The sequence below is a fragment of the Coloeus monedula genome (genome assembly GCF_965178545.1).
Source record: "Coloeus monedula genome assembly, chromosome: Z".
In the NCBI taxonomy this organism is placed as follows: domain Eukaryota; kingdom Metazoa; phylum Chordata; class Aves; order Passeriformes; family Corvidae; genus Coloeus; species Coloeus monedula.
Window position 1 is genome coordinate 35156557 of NC_138822.1, and position 19345 is coordinate 35175901.

The 19345-nt window shown below is 37.8% G+C and overlaps 2 protein-coding genes across 2 annotated transcripts in view; one reads left to right on the forward strand and one right to left on the reverse strand.

Moving 5' to 3' along the window:
• ERMP1 (endoplasmic reticulum metallopeptidase 1) overlaps positions 1–19345 on the reverse strand; it is a gene marked incomplete at its 5' end in the record, with an annotated part of 65590 nt that overhangs the window by 41320 nt on the left and 4925 nt on the right. The window lies entirely within an intron of this gene.
• MLANA (melan-A) lies at positions 4231–13395 on the forward strand. Its single transcript, XM_082301458.1, has 4 exons — positions 4231–7043; positions 9556–9652; positions 11783–11884; positions 12834–13395. The coding sequence occupies exons 1-4, from the start codon at positions 6928–6930 to the stop codon at positions 12900–12902; spliced, it is 384 nt and encodes a 127-aa protein (XP_082157584.1). The 5' UTR covers positions 4231–6927; the 3' UTR covers positions 12903–13395.

The following is a 19345-nucleotide window of genomic DNA, read 5'->3' on the forward strand; positions in this document are numbered from 1 at the left end:
CCCAGTATTTTCAGTAAACAAGCTGGATGTGAAAGCACAAGTAAATGAATACAGTTTTGAGCTAAAGGGTTTGCAGGTACTCTACAGAGCAGGGCTGGAATAAGATAAATAAATAAACCTGATAAAAGGTAAAAGTTACATGAGTAATAGAATACAGTAGAGAGAAATGCAGTCCTAGATATCAGAAGTAAAAAGCAAAATATACCCACATAAAATGGAGAAAGTTTGATGAATATTAGAGAAGACCTAAGGCCACAGTGGACTTTAAACTGAGTAACAATCCCAAATGCAACCCTGTATTAAAAATAGTAAATGCCTTTGTGTGTTACGGTAATATAGAGGAGATAATGATGCTTGCAAGGCTTTAACTGGAAGAAGTACATGAGTTGCAAAGAATTAAGTGGAACATAAATGAGAAGATTAAGAAAACACAGTCAAGGAAAAAGTGTAAGAAATAAAGTTTGTCTGATTTAGAAGACAAAAATTTTTACAGGGCATGAGAACAGCCTTCAAATCCATAATAGGTTGAGATAAAGAAGACATGATTAATTCCTTTCCTTGTTAAGACAATTGGTAATTGATATAATTCACAGAAAGGCAGAGTTATGTAACAGGGAAAAAGCTTCCTTGTAGCGTGTTAAGTCACAATGCAGACGATGGGGAGAATATGAAAACACAGAGGTATCAGAGAATAAGTAACACACGATCAAGAATCTAAATATATGTGCTTCCGAGTAGTAGTATGGACTAGATGACTTCCTGAGGTCCCCTTCAGTCCCATGTTCCAATTATCCTAAGGCAAATACTTTGAGTAAATACTCTATTTATAAGAATAAAAAAGAGTCTGTATCCAAACAACTGGGGTTTTTTGTAATTTTATTTTATCGGGGGAAGACAGAACTTAAGGAAGAAAAGGCTGAATCACATTTAGAAAGAAACATTAAAAGGAAAAAAAATAGCAACTGTTTAAAGCTTTCAAATTATTATGAATGTCATATCTGCTCTACTTACAAACTTCAGAAATTTTTACCATTGAAACACTTCCTCTGTGAAGCCAAGTTGACATAAATCTCTCATGGGAAATAATTACTTCTTGTCTCATAAGAACAAGTATTTCAAAAATTTAATTTAACTTACTGGGAATCAGCGGAACCATTAATAAATCAACTACCTGTAACAGCTTGATTGCAGAACATATTGGGAGGAACACACCTGGGTGGGCAAAGTCTTGTAGTAAGGCTCTGAAATACCTGACAAAATCCTTTACAAATTCATCAATTGAAAAGTTTGAATTTTTCTAGGAGCATTATTCTTCAGTCTTCTGCAGTTTTCCACTACTTAGTATAACTCTTCATTTTATAAAATAGAAGTGGTATTGCTGGAGGTGGGAAGAATGGGGAAATGTTTAATAGATGCAGTTTCCATCTCTGACATTCTGTTAAAATTCTATATTTTATTTACAAGCCCTGTCACCAATTTATTTTGACATGTCCTGATGTTTGACATGGGCAGTAAAGAAGGCATTTAGTGGCATGCTGTGCTGGATGAACAGGGGCACAAGGACTAGATCAAGCGAGGTGATTGTTCCCCTCTGCTTCACAGTTATGCATACATTTTGGAGCAGCAAGCACAGGAAAGAAGTTGACAAAGATGACTGAGCTCAGCAGAGGATCACTGAGAGGCTGTGGAACCAGGACTGGTTCAGCCAGGGGGAGCAGCAGCTTTGGGGCACCAAGCAACATCCCCAGCATCAACAGGAAGGATAGAGGAGGTGCAGCTGGGCTGTTCATGATGCCATGAAGATTTCTGCCTTTTCTTTTATACCCCTGTTATACCTTTTTACAACTTCTGTATTCCTAGTGCTTTTTGCCTACATTCTTGGACTTGTTTGTCAAGGTAAGAGACTAAACATTTTAGAAGCTTTGTAGCTAGGGATCAGTGTGCCCCAGACCCCAAGGTCCTTTCCAGAACACATTCTGTAAACCAAGACAGAACCATCCAGGGGAAGGCTCCTTGGGGAGGGGGGCTCACTTGAGCCTCTCACTGGGGAATCTTTGATAGATATGCTAATTAGTAAAGCCTATAATGTTATACCCAATGTTGGGGGGAGGGGGACAGAGATAGACTCGGCGGGGTGCATCTCGATGCATGTGACCTGGATGTGTACACCTAAGGATCCTTAAAGTAAATACCAAGGTAAAATCCCTTTTCCCCTTCTAACCGTGTATGCCTCTTGATTTTAAGACCAGGAAAAGGCATCAGTTGCTGGCGACCACGAAGGGACCCTAAAGACGTTGAAACTCGCAGTCTTGGGTTGGAACACATCTTGCTTTGCCCCTCTCTTTGCCGGCAAATTACAGAGGGGCCGGAGCAACAATCTAAGACTGTGACCAGGACTTTAGGACCCAGCACGGAAAGGCATCATTCACAGCAGTGCATGGTGTGAGGGTGAGGCAGCAGCAAAGCTGAACAGGAGCAGCTCAGGCTGAAGCCATGAGGACAGCCCAGCAGCAGGGACATAGTCCAGCGTGGTCATGCTTATGCCATCCTTGGGGCTTTCATGGCCCAACAGAGTGAAGTCCTGAGCAGCCTAGTCTGAGCTCAGAATCGGCTCTGTCAGGACTCAGGCTGGAGATTTCCCCAGGTTCTCACCAGCCTGCACAGGATCTTGTGAGAAATGAAAAGTCATGCTTATATTTTCTTTGCTAAATGCAATAAACAGTATTAGTCACTTGGACACTGTCATCTTGTTGCTATGTATCTGTTTAATGGCACAAAAGAAGTCAAATCATAGACTCATAGGATTTACTGAATTGGAAAAGCTCAATCAGGATTATCAAAGTTCAACTCCTGGCCACCCCAAGAGTCACACCATGTGCCTGAGAGTGTTGTCTGAATGCTTCTTGAACGCTGTCAGGCTGGTGCTGTGACCACTTCCCTGGGGAGCCTGGTCCAGTACCCAGACACCCTCCGGTTGAAGAACTTCTTCCTGATACCCAAACTAACCCTCGCCTGACACAACTTCAGGCCATTCCCTTGGGTCCTGTCACTGGTCTCCAGAGAGAAGAGATCAATGCCTGCCCCTCCTCTTCCTCTCATGAGGATGCTGAAGACTACAATGAGGTTTCCCCTCAGTCAATTTACTTTTGACACTGTTGCTACGGGATTAAGACTACCATTCCTTCTTTACTGTAAGATTCAGGGATGGAGCAGAGGGAGATGGGTCTTACAGTAAGGACCACAGCTTCACTTGGAAATTACTTGAGGAGGAAGTTTCTGTCATGAACCAAGCTTTCAGAATGAACATATTTAGGGTGTTTGAGCAAGGCAGTCTACAGGATATGTTACCCCCTGGAGGGGCCTTCAGTCAAGGCAGGAACAAGTTGAGGAATAGTTTATTTTCAAAAAGCTTCAAATCTGGCCTATAGTGGAACTCTTCAGCCTGGAAACCAGATAATACCTCCTTCAAAGTAAGTCCCCAAACCATGGAGAGATACAGATCCACAGGACGAACTGAAAGGGATATAATTCCTTATTCTCTCTTACAGTACTGTGTTACTGTTAATGTAGATTTAGCAGTGAAATACTTGTTTCCACTGAATTTCCCATAAAACTCAAAACTAAAGTCTTTACTAAATCAGGTGTCAAGGTACTTGTGTTTCTTTGCTCTGTCTGCTGTAGGAAGCCTCAAATGTCAGAGAAAAATAATTATCAATTAAAGCAAGTAAATTAATAAAAATCCTAGGATCTTGTCCTAGAAAGATGGAATCACAATGTCAACATCACAAAACCAATCAACAGCTATTCTTTTTCAAAGGTCAGGCCTGTTATTTGTAGTTACACTACAAGCATTCATTTCCTACCTTTCACCAAGATTCATCAGTGTCCTGGGTTTGCCACAGGTTTAGCAATCACAAAAAAACCTGGGTTACTTCAGGGTTTCTCCAAAGTACTCCTCTTCCACCCACTTCTCCTGAAATATTGTCTTTGAAAAGGTAGCACCTTTGGAATCTATATAGTCAATACCAGTGACTTTACAATGATGGAGTTAGCAGCACTACATCAGAGAAATAAGATTTTGTAAAAAGCTTGAGATCAGAATCAGGATGTGGTGTTTCACATCCTCATCCATCCATTCAACTCCTCAATAGCAGCATTCTGCATTTACATTCCAGATGGCACCACAGATCCATGACAAAGTTATTATTTTTTTCCCTTTTTTGTTGTACTATTAACAACAGATTCATTCAGAACACAAAATATTCAAGCAGTTGACATTTTGCCCCATACATCATTTGAGGCAAATAAGGGTCGGAGACTGGTTTTGCTACATAAACAAATCACATGGATTTTCTTTATTAGCATTTTGATTCTCACAAGATCAAACAGTGCCCTTCAGTTATCATCCTCTTCCAGAAGCTTTTCTTCAGGAAAACACATGACTTGATAAAGAACTCTATAACATTTTCAAAATGCACAAAGGCTGGCATGTTTCTTGGGAACTTGGCAGACTGTGATAGCGTCCATTTACAGTTTTACCCACATGGATATTTACAGAAACTTCCCTGCACCTCTTTCACCTTTGAAATTCCTACTGAGTTTATCTGGGATAACTTGGCCAAATTAGTAACTTTATGGTCCTCACTGTTCATTTTTCTTGTACCCTTTATTTTCCCCTCTGAAAAAACTGTGTTGTTTCAAACTTTAATGGGTGTAGCAAGACCAACTAGATCCTTCTGGTGCTAATCACAGAATGACTGAGTTTGGAAGGCACCTCTGGAGATCCTGTGGTCTAACCCCCTGCTGCAGCAGAGCCACCTGGAGCTGGTTGCCCATGACTGTGTCCAGATGGCTTTTGCAGATCTCCAGTGAGGGAGACTCAACAAACTGTATGGGCAACATGTGCCAGTGCCCAGTAACCCTCACAGAAAAAAGTGTTTCCTATTGTTCAGAGAGCACAGCCTGTGTTTCAGTCTGTGCCCATTGTCTCCGGTCCTGTCATTAGGCACTCTAATGGAAAAAGTATATAAAGACAGGTCAGATTTTTACTATCATTAGGAAAAATACATAAGCAGAAAAATGGTGACTTCCGAGCCCTGCACTAGCTAAAAAATATCGATGTTAATACTTTTCATCTGACTTCCTAATGAAATGGATGTTGGTCACTCACATTATCTGTTCTTTCCTATTTTCTTTGGAGTGTGTCAGCCATTTTCAGCACATTTAGAGCCTGGTGCACAGCTTCAAAGACAAGTGAAAACTTAAAAGTGTTTAATCCTTCAAACTTAAAAAATCTGTCGAAGGACAGAGAGGCTCAGATTAATGACTCATTAGGATAAATGACAAGCAGAACGTAGCTCTTCTATCTTCCCTCTCTTCTAGCAGTAACTAACTGCTGGTATATCATAGTACCCACACCTCTGAATCAATCACAGACTGCCATTTCTTGCCTGATCTTGTCAATGGAATTACTACACGGTTACCACAGGCAAAGGCCAGGCTTCATTAGTTCTGCAGCCCATGGGACAGACTCTCTTTTTGTTGCAGTGTTCGCTTCTCTATATAAACTGTATTTACCTTAATTTGAGACATAGTTTGTCATAGTGTAATGAATTTTGGTCCACACATGCTAGTTAGCACAGTGTTAAAACGGTGCAAAAAGTGTGCATAAACAAAGCTATAGTAAATGCATGCAAATATACCAGTCCTCTGTAACAAAATAACCAGCCTTAGATCAAAACATGTTTGAATCTATAAACAGTCTGCCCACTCTAGGAGCTTGTACTTACTGGGCAGGTAAAAAGGTGTTGGTCTGTCTCTCAGAGCACACATAAATAATCAAGTAATAACATATTTTTCTGCTGCTTTTTAAGAGGGAAGAATGCAGAAGAAAATGAGAAGTTGTGTCCTCAGCCCTTTCAAGCTAATTAATGCATTCAGAGGCTGTACTGAAAGGAATTTAAACTCGTGATAGTCATAAGAGGACAGATCAAAGGAGAAAAAAACAGACCAAGTCAAAGAAAGCTGCACATGCCTTCAGTTAACAGACAGAATACAGGTCCGAAGGAGGTAAGATTTATATTTTTTTATTTTACACAAAATTTTCAGTTTTGCTTTAAAGTTATGCTTTAGAAGAGGCTTGACTAAGTGAACTCATAATATTTTCTTTCATTGGCTAGAATTCTCTTCAGTAAAGTCATCATGTTTTATAATTTACCTCTATAGGATAGGTAGGTTAGCCAGATACTATCAAGTAGGATCCGTTGTTGTGCTCTTCAGATTACAGAAACACGATTACTTGTGCATTCCTTCTTCATTATATTGGATTGAACATATTTTTAACTGTTCAAGCAGCTGTGATCATCACCTTAAGACTGGGAATTAAGATTGTAAAGATTGGGAATTAAGACTGTAATATAAATTCCCTACACATCTGAGTTTAGACTGTCAGCAGACATAAATCAGTATTTCCATCTGAAATTCAACAGATCTCTGAGAGTCTCCAGTGACTGAAAACCTGTCCCCTGAGTGTTTACAGGGAATAACAGAATAGACAAACAACTATTTGTTAGAACAATATTAGTTTTTCTTCTTAATAGGTTTTCTTGACCAGGTAAATTGCCCTTTTTTCTATATTCTAGATTTTGCTTCAGAATTCTGCCATCCCTTGGTACCAAAAAAATCACATCAAATTTTGCAAACTCTGTTACGCTCAGCTGCAAACACCTTGATGTCAGTGGTGATACTCATATATATAGTTACGGTTTTAAGTTTTATCTTAAATTGGGACAGTTGCATATGTATATGGATCTAATTGATTCTGAAGGTATCAGATTATCCTGCCTCTCTAAAAAGCTCCCGTTAAAACAAAGAAGCTGATAATACTATGCTTTAAAGGTAATAAATTGTTTGTCACACTGAGACACTATGTTTCTACCCTGTAGGTTTGAGCAGGACCAACCTCACAAAATGCCCAGAAGATATAACCACCTGGATGGCAACTATTTCAAAGGGAAAGGACACGCCTATTTTGCAGCAGAAGAGTAAGCATAAATCAAAACCTATGTTAGCATGTAAGCTGGTGAAAAAATTTGCATTGAAAGAAAACCAGAAAATTGTATAAAAAAATCACTGTTGGATATAGAGTGAGTGCATTTAACTATCTTTAAGATTGCACAATGACAAACATTAGAGACAACTGTCTCTAATGTCTCTGTCATTGTGCAATCTTAAAGAGCCCTCAAAGTTAAGAAAAAACAGAACTGTAGAATTCAAAAATCAAAAGTTAAATCATATGATCACAAGTCATTAGCCTTTACCAGGTTTATTGAAGGCTTATTTAAAATTTACTTTTGACGCTGTTGCAAGGTGATCTGTATACTAAATTTATCCTTAGATTCACAGACCTCTCTTAGGAACCTCAAAGGGACATTGTCTCACCCTAAAGAATGGGGGAAACTCTGTGGAGAAGTGGTTAAAAAAAAAAGCAGATGAAGACATCAATGTCATACAAAAGTGACTTCCAAACTATTTCTGGCTAATATTTTTATCTTTGAATTACAATAAAATATGTTTGGTCTGGGATTATTAGAGACACCACCCAGCTGGTGATGTTTTATTACATTAGACAAATAATTCCAGTGTGCTTGGGATATCTGTATGTGGATTGTACTGCTGGTACTGGCTTACTGGGCCTCAAACTTAATTACTTGTTCATACTGCAAGATAGTTGCTCCTCCAGGATCAGCTCTGGCAAAAAGAATAAATAAAGGGGAAAGGTCTCTCATAGTACATACAAAGCAGTTCAGTTCTTTAAAAAAAAAGCACTGGTTAGTCATGTTTCAGCACTTGAAACTAGGCATGCTCACCTCTAACTCTAACTGCTGTGAATTCTAGTGGCTGCAATTATAAGTAGTTTTTCTAGATACGCAAAAATGACACTCTCGGTACAAAGTGTAGTCCAGATATGAGCCCAGATTCTGAGTAGCACAGCTTCAGCTTTAACTGGAATTGCAAAAAGTTGCATACACACTTTCCATATTAGCCTCTGAGTAGTTAGGGAAGGAGTTAGATGGCAAATGTGCAGTCAGAAGTACCAGCTCCAGAAATGACATATGTTCTGGGGGCATGCAGGCTAATGGATAGCTAAAACAACTCAACATGTGAAAACCAGAAAGTCTAAAAATGTAGAGAGGGCAGCTGCCTGGAGAAGCAGTCTCTCCAAGTTTAAACCATCCTGGCAAGAGTAGCAAAAGCAGTGGAGCCATCTCATACCTTCGGCTTCATCAGAAAGTGACTGCTGTGAGCTCTGTTCTTGGGTTAAACAGGCCTCCAGGCCACACAAAGTCTTCAAGGGATAGGAGCACCTTACAAGATCCATGTACTTCGGAAAAAGAAAATCCCTTTGTCTCCAAGGGGCCTCATGATTCAAATAGCACACGAGACGTTCAGACAAAAAGGCAGCCTGTTCAGCCACACAAATCTCCTTGCATCTCCTTTCAGGCTTCTTTGTTCACTCCTTCATGAGACTTGGGGTCAGTGAAAATGACAGCAAATAGATATAAAACCTCTCTGATAAGTCACATATGCCACTACTCAGTCCCAATGGAAAAGCCTGGGGTAATGACTGCAAGGCAACTGGACATAAGATATACAGAAGTATGTTAGAATGGGTTTATCCTGATTCACATAGTAATTTTTTCCCTGCATACTCTTTTCCCTTTAACCGTTTCACCATATTCTTCTGTTCCTGAATAGGCAAAGAACAACAAAAAAAGGGAATTAATTCCATATGTCTCAACAGGGAGGATATTAACACTGAAGGAAGGGGTTTTCTGACTAGGAAATTTGCAATTACTTGGTCAGCTTGCTTTTTGACATAGAGCGGAACTGTGCTGCTTTTGTCAAGTGCCCAGTGAGCAGTGGGAAGGATGTTTTACAGCACAGTTTGCAAAGTGCATTTTCCCTAAAATGACCCAGTGACACCAATACTGTGCCTAGTATGTCACACAAGAACTAAATCCTTATAGAGCCCTTTATGAATAATGCAAAGTTTCTTAGACACGTTTTAAGGTTGTAATGTGTTTTATGTATCCAAAAAGCCCTTCCATCAATAGCAGTTGTTGCAATATGATGCAATTAGCATACATTTTTAAATATTTGTTGCCTAGAGAAATTTAGCAAATAAACATAAGCTGCATCATTGCATATGTGGCATTTAATTTATTTCACATTCACTTGTAATATCACAATGCTGTGATTTGCTAGATTTACAGACAGGCATCTTTTTGGAATCAGTAGTCACTGGAAGATAATTATTTTCAAAGAAATATATTTTTTAAATACTTAAGAACTTGGTAGAGAAATTAGCTAACTGTGAAATCTACAGAAACTGGCTGAAGTTACTGATACTTTGCCTGTTTTCTGAGGTAAATTCTGCTCCATGCCTTCCTCTTACAACAGGATGCTGACACAAACTCTTGGCCTAACCATTCTTGCTCCTGGGAGGATGCATCTAGTTGCAGTGCTAATGATTTTATTTTGCTTTCCCAACAGAGCTCTGGGTATTGGACTTTTCATTTTGGTGCTGGCAATTTTACTTGCCTTTGGCTGCTGGTATTACAAAAGACGTAGTGGCTACAAAAGTCTGCGGGTAAGTGTGGCAGCTCATTTTCTATCATGCTATTATTTTGACAATATATTACGTTGACTTGCATGACATTGATGCAGAGAACATCAAATCTGTAACATGACATCGTTATCTCAGGTAGTGTTTACACTGACATATGTCACAGACAAAACCACACAATATGAAACACAACCTTTCCTGAAGAACTTGCAAGCCAGACAAAGTGGTAAGAGGAACCAGAAACAAAGGGACATTAAACCACTTGCCCAACTTTGCACAACATGTCAGTAGAAAAATTTATTTCTAGGAATTATTATATTTATATTTACACAAAATGAAGAGGTGTTCTGTGTCCTTTCACTTAAATAAAAGTAATATATTCACTATTCATAAGATTTACCCTAAATAAGGACAGATATGATTAGAGTAAATCTAGGAAGCAGAGAAGAAAAATAACTAACTTGTTACAAGCAAGTAAACATGCTCACATATGGGGGATGTGTGATTCATCCATATAAAATCTGACTTGCAGTTTTAAGGTTTACAACAAAAATGGGGCAGGTTTGACATTTGTTTTCGAAACACTACTTTAAAATATTCTAATCTGTGTCTTCTTAGAAAATATTTTTTTAAAAGGTACAATCCTTCTTATAACATCTGTTGTTAGAAGTCCCAAACCTTTATTTTTGAAGTTTTGCTCCCCCTCCTAACAAAGGAGGTCTATTTTAATCCTTTAAAGTGAAAGCTTGTTACGGTTTAACCCCAGACAGCAATTAATCACCATGTAAACACTTGCTTACTTCCCACTCCCACCCTGGTGTGGAGGAGAATCAGAAAGAAAAGGTGAACTTCATGGGTTGAGATAAGAACAGTTAAATAATTGAAACAAAATGTAATCATCTATTACTACTACTACAGCTCATCATAATAATGAAAAAGAGACAGAGAGAGGAGTAAAACCCCAAAGGAACAAGTGATGCCCACTACAGTTTCTCACACCCAACTGATGCCCATCTCATTCCTGAGCAGCGACCAGCCCCTCCGAGAAAAATCCCTCATTTATATACTGGGCGTGATGTTCTCTGGTATGGAATATCCCTTTGGCTAGTTCAGGTCAGGTGTCCCAGACATGAGCCCTCCCAGCTTCTTGTGCACCTGCTCTGTGACAGAGCATGAGTCACTGAAAAGTGCATGACTTAGAGTAAGAGCTACTGAGCAAAAACCAAATCATCACTGTGTTATCATCATGAGTCTCATAATGAATCCAAAACAAAGCACCGTACCAGCTGTTTAAAAGAAAATTAACTCTACTCCAGCTGAAACCAGGGCAAAGCTTTATCCAAATATATGTTTTACAGTAAGTATCTTTTAGTTTTCCTAATATTTTGAAGAAGATATAAGTAACTATTTGGGATTAAAAAACCCAGCAGAGCTCTCATCTAAGTCAGCAAATCCATTTCCTTGCTGTTTCTGATAACTTTGTCCCATTCCCTTTCCAATTATCTATCCAATCAATATCCAATCAAAATCCAATTTTTAGATATTCTGCCAGTATCAACTGGCAGAATATCTAAAAACTGAACTTTCATAGTGAAATGTTGCAAAAATGAAAGTAATACTCAAAAAACCCTTTCAAAAATCAAACCAAATGCCTGCTTTATACAGCCTAGCAAAAAGCATAATCTGTTTTTTAATTCTTGCTCATCACAGATTGCTACTTTCTGGTTTGGAAAATCACATTTTTCTTGGGCTATTTTTGGCTAAGGGAGAACTGGTACAGCATGTGTACAAAAGAAATGTTGAAATAATGGAAAACAAAAAGGTTGGGGATTAAGGAAAGAAATGGGTGGCATAAAAAGGAGGAGGCATTTGGGTACATGAGATGTCAATTCCTGCATCAGTCCAGGACCTAAAAAATGTGATACTTATTTTTCCAGCACTGTAATTCAATTACATAGGGGAGAGAGAGTATGTCTCAGCAGAGACAGCCTGAAGTGTTAGGTAAACACACTTGCATTGTGTCTGGCCCTAATCCCAGATTCTAATACGTACTGTAAATGTGCTGTCAAATTTTAAATTATGCATAATTTGCTCCAACTTCACAGTCTTTTCTTCCTTTCGCTTTCCCCGTATTTTTTTTATGATCTGTCACAGAGCAAAAACACTAGTATGAGCACAATACGAAAGGTGGTAGGTGAGGAAGCAATACTGGACTGCAAAATGGCTCTGCAGGACTACAGAGACTTTAATTCTGTGGTAAGTTGCAACTCAAGATCTCACTTACTTAAAACTGAGTAAGACATGGTGAGACAATATTGTTAAACAGGCACTTGATGACTTCCCCCTTGGTGTATGCTCTCATAGACTGAGTCTTCAGTGCCTCAACTTATAAAATAGTATTTTGAAAAATTCGTACTGTGAAAAATTTAAAAAATGTTAAAAATCTACTATTTAGAATTCTTATTTCAAAAATTACTTTCTTCAACTTACACTTATTCTTAAGTCATATGATCATTATGTAATCTATTAGAATAATGCAAGGCTGAAATATACTGGAAAAAACCAAATATCTCCCTAATTGATTTTCTGCCATTCTGACAAACAACAAATGGATTGTGTCTGGTATACTATACTCTGACAAACATTGTCAGGGAACATTATAAAACTTCAAGGTATTAGCTCTTCTAATCATTATGGAAAGATGAACATTTAAACTTTCAATTTTCAAAAAGGTAAATTAAGTGATAAATATATATAAATGGGTGTGTTCAAATTGCTTTAGAATTGAGAAAATGCTAACTTACAACCAATTTCAAATTAGCTGCTCAAGTTTTTAACACTAGAAATAAGACAATGTGCCTGCATCAGGACTCTCAACGAAAAGCCTCAATATTTATCTGAATTATCAATATAAAACACCCCAGATATACATAAGAAAAATATTCCTGCCTTTATAACACTGGAAATTCTCTCTTTGGATGAACAATAGCAATAAAATGAATCTGATGCAAAACCAGAAAACATACTACCAAAAAAGTAACCTTAAAGAAAAGACACAATGAATGAGCTCAGCTACTTTAAGTCATAGAACTGTAACTAATATGGGGGTAAACAGCTTAATGCATGTTTAATGTAATTTTCTTGTCATTTTTATTGTAACTTAATTGGTTTTTTTGATCTTTCACACCCATTTTCCTTACCATAGGTACCTGATGCTCCACCAGCTTATGACAAAATTGCTGCAGATCAGTCACCACCACCTTATTCACCATGATAACATGAAATTTGAAGTCCTAAACATACTGATTACATTTCTTCATGCTCGCTATTAATTTCCTGTATATGCTTAACTTTCTCGAAGCTCAAATCAAACAAAAGAAAACAACATGTTTTCATTAGCAGTTGCTGAAAAGTATTCCCGCTTAATTTACAGAACTGGTCCTTGAAATGCCTTAATAAATCTGAATGTGCTTTCATTTAAAGCTTTTTACTTCTTGTAGTCAGATTAATACATTAGGGTCTGGTCATCTTGAATTCTTCATAGGTCTACACAGATCTGTAATCACATACTATTCAGTATCAGTCAGAGTAAAAAGTGATGGCACCTTTATTTTTATCTTCCTCATTTAGTCTCCCTTTCTTTAAAAAATTTTTAAAAACCCAAACCAACTATTCCTTAGAATGTGAGGTACAAGAATCTGAAACAAAATGAACCAAACCATTTGACTACATGTCTTCTTACAGACTGTTTTCTTCACCAGCAGTTTTAAAATTAACTTCCAAAAAGCGACTGTTTTACAACACACGTTTACCTCACATCACTTGTTTATGTACCTGTAATTAAAAATTCCTGACAAAAAAAAAATGATCAGTCTAGGCAATCTAGGAGTTTCTGCGTGGAGTTCATATTATTTCATACCTGTGAATGGGTATAATGACATCACCTTTAGTTCCTTGTGGCAGTCATGTGAGAGAGCAAAAGAACTTTGTAAATACAAAGCTTTACATGTAATTTCTTTCTAATATGATGAAACTATATAAGAAAATGCATGAAAACCATGTTTCTTGAAGAATACAGAAGACAGCAGACTCCAAGATGTTAATTCTCCCAGCTTGCCAGAACACTAGCAGTAATTAAAAACAATGAATTTTGATATGCATAAATTGGCTACATACATTTTGTAGTTATTGTTTATTTAGCTTTTTTGTTACTGCTTGCTTGCCAGATTATTACTTAGTATTATATGCAGATCAACAAATTTATAAACAAGGTGTGGTATCTCACAGCAGGAGGCAGCTAAAACTATTCAACACTCATTAGAGTCAAAAGTAGTTACAGAAGAAAACTAATTTCATAAAGTAATTATTAAGTATCAGTAAAGAATCTAGTTCTTTGTCATCAATTACGCAAATACAAACACCTTAAAACAAAAAAAGTTTTAAACACAAGGCACGTTTACTTGCCTAACAAACTCCATCCATGTTGATAAATAATAAGACATAGCTTTTTTTAAATGTTTCTTTTGTAATAAAAATGGTTATATAGATTAGTAAAATTGTTGGAAGGTAATAAATATCAGTAATTCCTGTGAAAGGTTATAATCTATCCAAAAATTTTCATAAATTTAGTTGATATATTTATTTAGAAACTTAAGAGATATGCTTTGACTTAAAAAGCTGTCTTACCTGTGTCATTTCTGCCTGTCAGGAAAAAGACTATGGAATTATTTAGCAACAGGAAGAAGAATACACAGGAAAATATTAAAATGCCAGCTTATAGCTAGTAAGCACTAGAGATGCAGAACACAATGGCTGATTAATTTTTTTGCAGGACTAAAAAGCTAAAGCTTGGGGCTGATATCTTAAGCAACTCAGCGCTCTGCATTTCTCTACTCTAGGGCAGCATTCCTTCAAAAAACTGTATAGTGCTACAGTGGAATAGAACTGACATACGCTTTCATGTCTGAGAAAAGAATTTATTAAAAAATTAATAGAGATTATTTACTATAAAGTAATAAAGTGCTTAGAGTTCAAAAAGCTTCACTTAATTGCACACATTTTTAGTAGTGTCAGAATTAAATATATTACCAGCTGTTGGAAAAGCTCATGAGGAAGTTAACATTGATGAAGTAGGAATATTAATTTCTTTGTGGAACTATGTAAGGCCAAATTGTTAGAACTCGTCAGCAGCCACAGCTACAGCAATTAAACTTTGACGTGAATTTATAGATACTCAAAGGATAGATAAGCCCTCTTGGAAATCTACCCTTAGTTTTCAGAAAGTCCTCTACTTTCTTCTCCCCGTGAAAGCACTATTTTTGCTTTATAGACACAGTTAGACAGTGGTCTCAGATTTAAGTGTGTTAAAATAAGAGCATGAAATAGAGCTACACCCAGCACTCTATTAAATAGGTGTAAATGTCATCACTCATGCTGACCATCACTCTAAATTTCGTTTTTCAAATCTGGCTCTATACCCACTGATGGTACACTGCAGAGTCTCGTTGCTGACTCCTTAAAAAAACACTGATACAAGACAGATCAGACCTTGAAAACAAGAGACCTGTAATTGTCAAAGCTGCATGCTGCAAGAACTGGTACTTTTGTATTACATTCAACAACACTGCACTTTACCAAAGACTAGTTAAAACATTCCAGGACATCTGTTCCTTTAAAGAGAAATGCATAGAAATGTCTCAACTACCATACATGGAGAACATCGTATAGGGCGTTCAACCCCCTTGAAAGTCTTTCAGATTGGACAGTTGCATGACCCCAGAGTAGCAACTGGTCACCAAAATTTAGATTCATAATTTCTTTAGTTTGGTCATGTATGTAACAGGGAGGATGTAAAAGTCACAGACCTCCTACTCCTCTGGTTTTTACCCTCTTTGCAATCAGGCTGCAATCAGATGCCTTGTATTACAACCATAATTCTGAACAAACATGGTATTTGTGCTTCATTTTCTTCCATCAAAAAAACCTAATAAGAAATTCATGTGTAATTTGAGTTTTTCCCCATGATGCTGATGAAGAGGTGCCTGGTCATAGCTGGAGAATGAAGCTCTGCTTGCTGCTCATCTGCACTATCAGAGCAGCAGACGCACAGTTATTAAAGCTTACCCACACAAGAGGATCTTAGGAACTTCTCCATAGCTATGCATGCAACCCTTACGTAGATGCAATTAATACAGCAAAAACAGACCCCTTGCTAATATAGTGCGCTTTGGTCTGATCAGTAAATGAGAATGGCAACAGGAGTTACATTGTCTGTGTTTGGATTCCTAGTAAGATCCTGCTGGATCACCTACTTTCTAATGCAGCTACAAGCCTCAATGTAGTCTTTAAAGATTCTAGAATATTGGTCAGCCATCCCAGCCATTGAACAAAGGTAAAATGCAGCAGGTCCTGATGAGTTCAATCTTCCTGGCTTTCTGCATCATGCAGCAAAACACTCGCTGAGCCAAGAGCCAAGAGCCACGTCTACACACGTCAGAGAAATATGCTGAAAGAAAAGAACCACAAACTTCCCATAGGAAGCACTTGCTTTTTTAGAGTCTCACTAGTCCAGTGTAATGTGACTGGCATTTGCATCTGGTTGATAGGACAATCCAGTGACATTGACCTCAGCAATCTCTTTTGGCTTAATCCTGCTAGAGCTGGGGATGTATGTGTATTATCCTGGCCCTAAGAACTGTATTAGTATTAGCCATATTCCTTGTAATTTTTCAGTGACATATTTTGATTCATGTTTATGTCTAATATTGGTAAAATATCCATTACTTTGTTAGTGTATGTCAATGTACTCACATGACATAAGAGTATATTTTTTTTGCCTTTAAAAGCAAACTTCTTTTCACTTCTTATGTAAAGGAAAACGTTAATGAGTTTCTCAGTCTTTGGAGAAGTAGCATTTATTCACTTGTACTTTTCTGCTGACTGCATATTGAACTGTGCAACAAGGTTGAAAGGTTGTTGTGTGTTCACGGCATTTCATTAAACATATTTTACTGCCTGTTAGAGCTGAAAAGTGCTTGAAAATTTCCAGTGTTGTCTCTTGGACACACATCTGCACTGAACTTTATATGCAGTAATAAAGGTAAACTAGCAGCAGTATAAATTTTAAAAAGCTATCTACAGCTATTATCTACACGTCCCATACGTGATGCCAGCTAAAATCCAGCACTTGTACACTTTTTGGAATTGACACTCCATATTTTGCATCCTTAGAGAACCTCCAATTTTCACTTTACTTCCTTTCCCCAAAAAAGTCTTTGGCTCAAAGGCAGCAGCCTTAGATTTCTAATGAACAGAATGAACTATTGCTTCCCTTGATGTCAAAATCTAGCTCTTCTAGATGTTATGTCCACGTAGACTCTACTCTTGTGCCAGTACAGAAGACTACATTTTTGGGGGTAGTAGTGTTCCTAACTGCCTTGTGCTCGAAGCAATATGAAGGAGAAAAGCTTATTATCCATCTCATCCTCGTCCACCATGAACCATCTCTCAAATCACACTGGATCACATCTCTCACACTGGAACAGATTGCCTAGAGAGGCTGTGGAGTCTCCCTCAGCGGAAATATTCAAGAACCATCTGGAGCAATCCTATGCAATGTACTCTGGGATGATCCTGGTCGAGCAGAGATTGGACCAGGTGACCTGCTGTGGTCCCTGCCAACCTGACCCATTCTCTAATTCTGTGATTTTATTACATTTATTCATCAAAAAAAGAACCAGACTACTGGGCCCTATTTAACTAGAGAAAAAAGGGCAGAATGTATAATCCCTTGTGGCAACACTATGGACATTAAATGCCACAAATACTATTGACATTAAATGTCACAGTTATTGCCTCCTCTTGTTGCCCCAGAAAGCTCTTTGCATGGGATAGCTGCAAACTCCAGTCTTGGAGGATTCACATGGATGAAAATCTGAGCAATGCTTGAACAGCACATGTGTCTTCACAATTCCAAACCATCTTAGTATAGCCCCAATTACATGTTGGACCACGTGCTTTACTCGCTCCTTTCCTGAGAGATACACCACAAGAACTCAAATCAGTACAAAACAAAGAGTGATGGCCTAATATAAATACTTCAGTCTTTCAATACTAATGTTGTAAAGTCTTTTCAACTCCATTAGCTTCCATCTCTGGAGGGGAGAAACAGAATTCTCTGCTGCATGTTTGCTATGTTCTCTGCTTACACAGAAAAGCAAGCTTCCCTCTTCACACTTCTTTTTTTCATTTACCTTACCATCAGCTGCATTCTTGTAGCTGTAAGGGGAAAGATCTGACTCATTTTTGTTGAAAATAATTTTCTTAAGAAAAAGGTGTAATCTTCCAAGTTCTATCAAGCTGTCCTTTCTCACTTACCTTGGCAAAAGTAATTGATTTCTGTTTCTCCATAGCACCACATACACCTCAAGTAAGTCATTGCTCCTGACACTCTGGAGCAAAAGAGTGGCCCTTTTTAGACACTGTTCAGTGCTAGGTTTGATTCTATAGTTGTTTGCAGGAGGAATTTTAGGATTGTCATCTGGTAGCCAGACTCGAAAAAACCTTAGAACTGCTTCAGAATTTGCATTACAGCAACGAAATCATATGGTAAGTGTGAATATTCCCTGACATTAATCTCTTGTAGAGAAATCCTTGTAAGGATTAAAAGGTGTCAGATGTCTGTCTTGAAATAAATTACTCCAATTTCTGTATCTCCAGGAAACTCAACCTGAATGTTTTTGGTATTGATACAGATTTAAGAAGACTGTTTTTCTTACATTTGTAATTCCCAGGATATGCAGCCCACATGACCTTCACTTACTGGATTTTGGCCCCAACAACAATTTTGATCAAATCCTCATTCCAAACTTCTGCTGTTTAACAGGATTCATGCACCTCTCCTACCACTTCTTATAAATGGAGAAGCAGTTTTATGCTTTTATATCACTGTTTTTCTGCTCTGATTCTCTGAATCACTGCTCACCTTTTTCCAGTACCTCTTTCTTTGGCTGCAAAATTGGCCCTTTTATGTCACAGACAAGCTCAGGCTGAATTCATACAGTTCTCCTGGAATTACTGTTGGAGGCTATGTATACATACTGGGAAAATTAACTCATACTTTCCACTAAGCATTCTCTACTGGCCACTACAGTGAGTGAAACGCCCAGCCCAAGGTGCAGCTCATACAAGGACAGAACTGCTACACCAGTCATATCACTTGCATTTCATGTGCCTAAGTAAGAAACTCACTTTCAGACATGGGCTCTCTTTTAACAAAATGTTTTGGTTTTCCATCAGTTTCTTAGGCCATGGCAGGAGGCAAATATTTCACACAGGCCTCTGCCACTTTTTGTTCTTTTAAGTTCACATTGCAAAAAGCACTCTACTGGCAAGAAAAATATTTTGAAGGCATAACATGTAGTTGAACTGTAGAATACTGTCCAGACAAGCCTCAATCATGCTACTGTAACTTTAGTATTGGTGTGTTGCTAATATGAGTTGACAAGGTTTTTTAAAAATAGACAAAGCAATTCCTCCTTCCCAGTAGCTAAAACTGATTATAATACTCAAAATACCTGCTTTTTATATTGTGTAAATGGAATCCACCATGATTATTTATTATAAGGAAGACACCCTGTGGCTACATAGTAGTACCCAGTCACTAATCCCTCTCTGTTATTCAATGTCACTGCTGCATGAGATTTTTAAAAAGAGTGA

Bases quoted from the DNA above. Each gene is read 5' to 3' on its own strand.
- MLANA (XM_082301458.1), top strand. From the start codon at position 6,928: ATGTTTCTACCCTGTAGGTTTGAGCAGGACCAACCTCACAAAATGCCC. The intron at 7,044-9,555 runs GTAAGCATAAAT...CTTTCCCAACAG, and splicing joins GCCTATTTTGCAGCAGAAGA to AGCTCTGGGTATTGGACTTT. The intron at 9,653-11,782 runs GTAAGTGTGGCA...GATCTGTCACAG, and splicing joins GTGGCTACAAAAGTCTGCGG to AGCAAAAACACTAGTATGAG.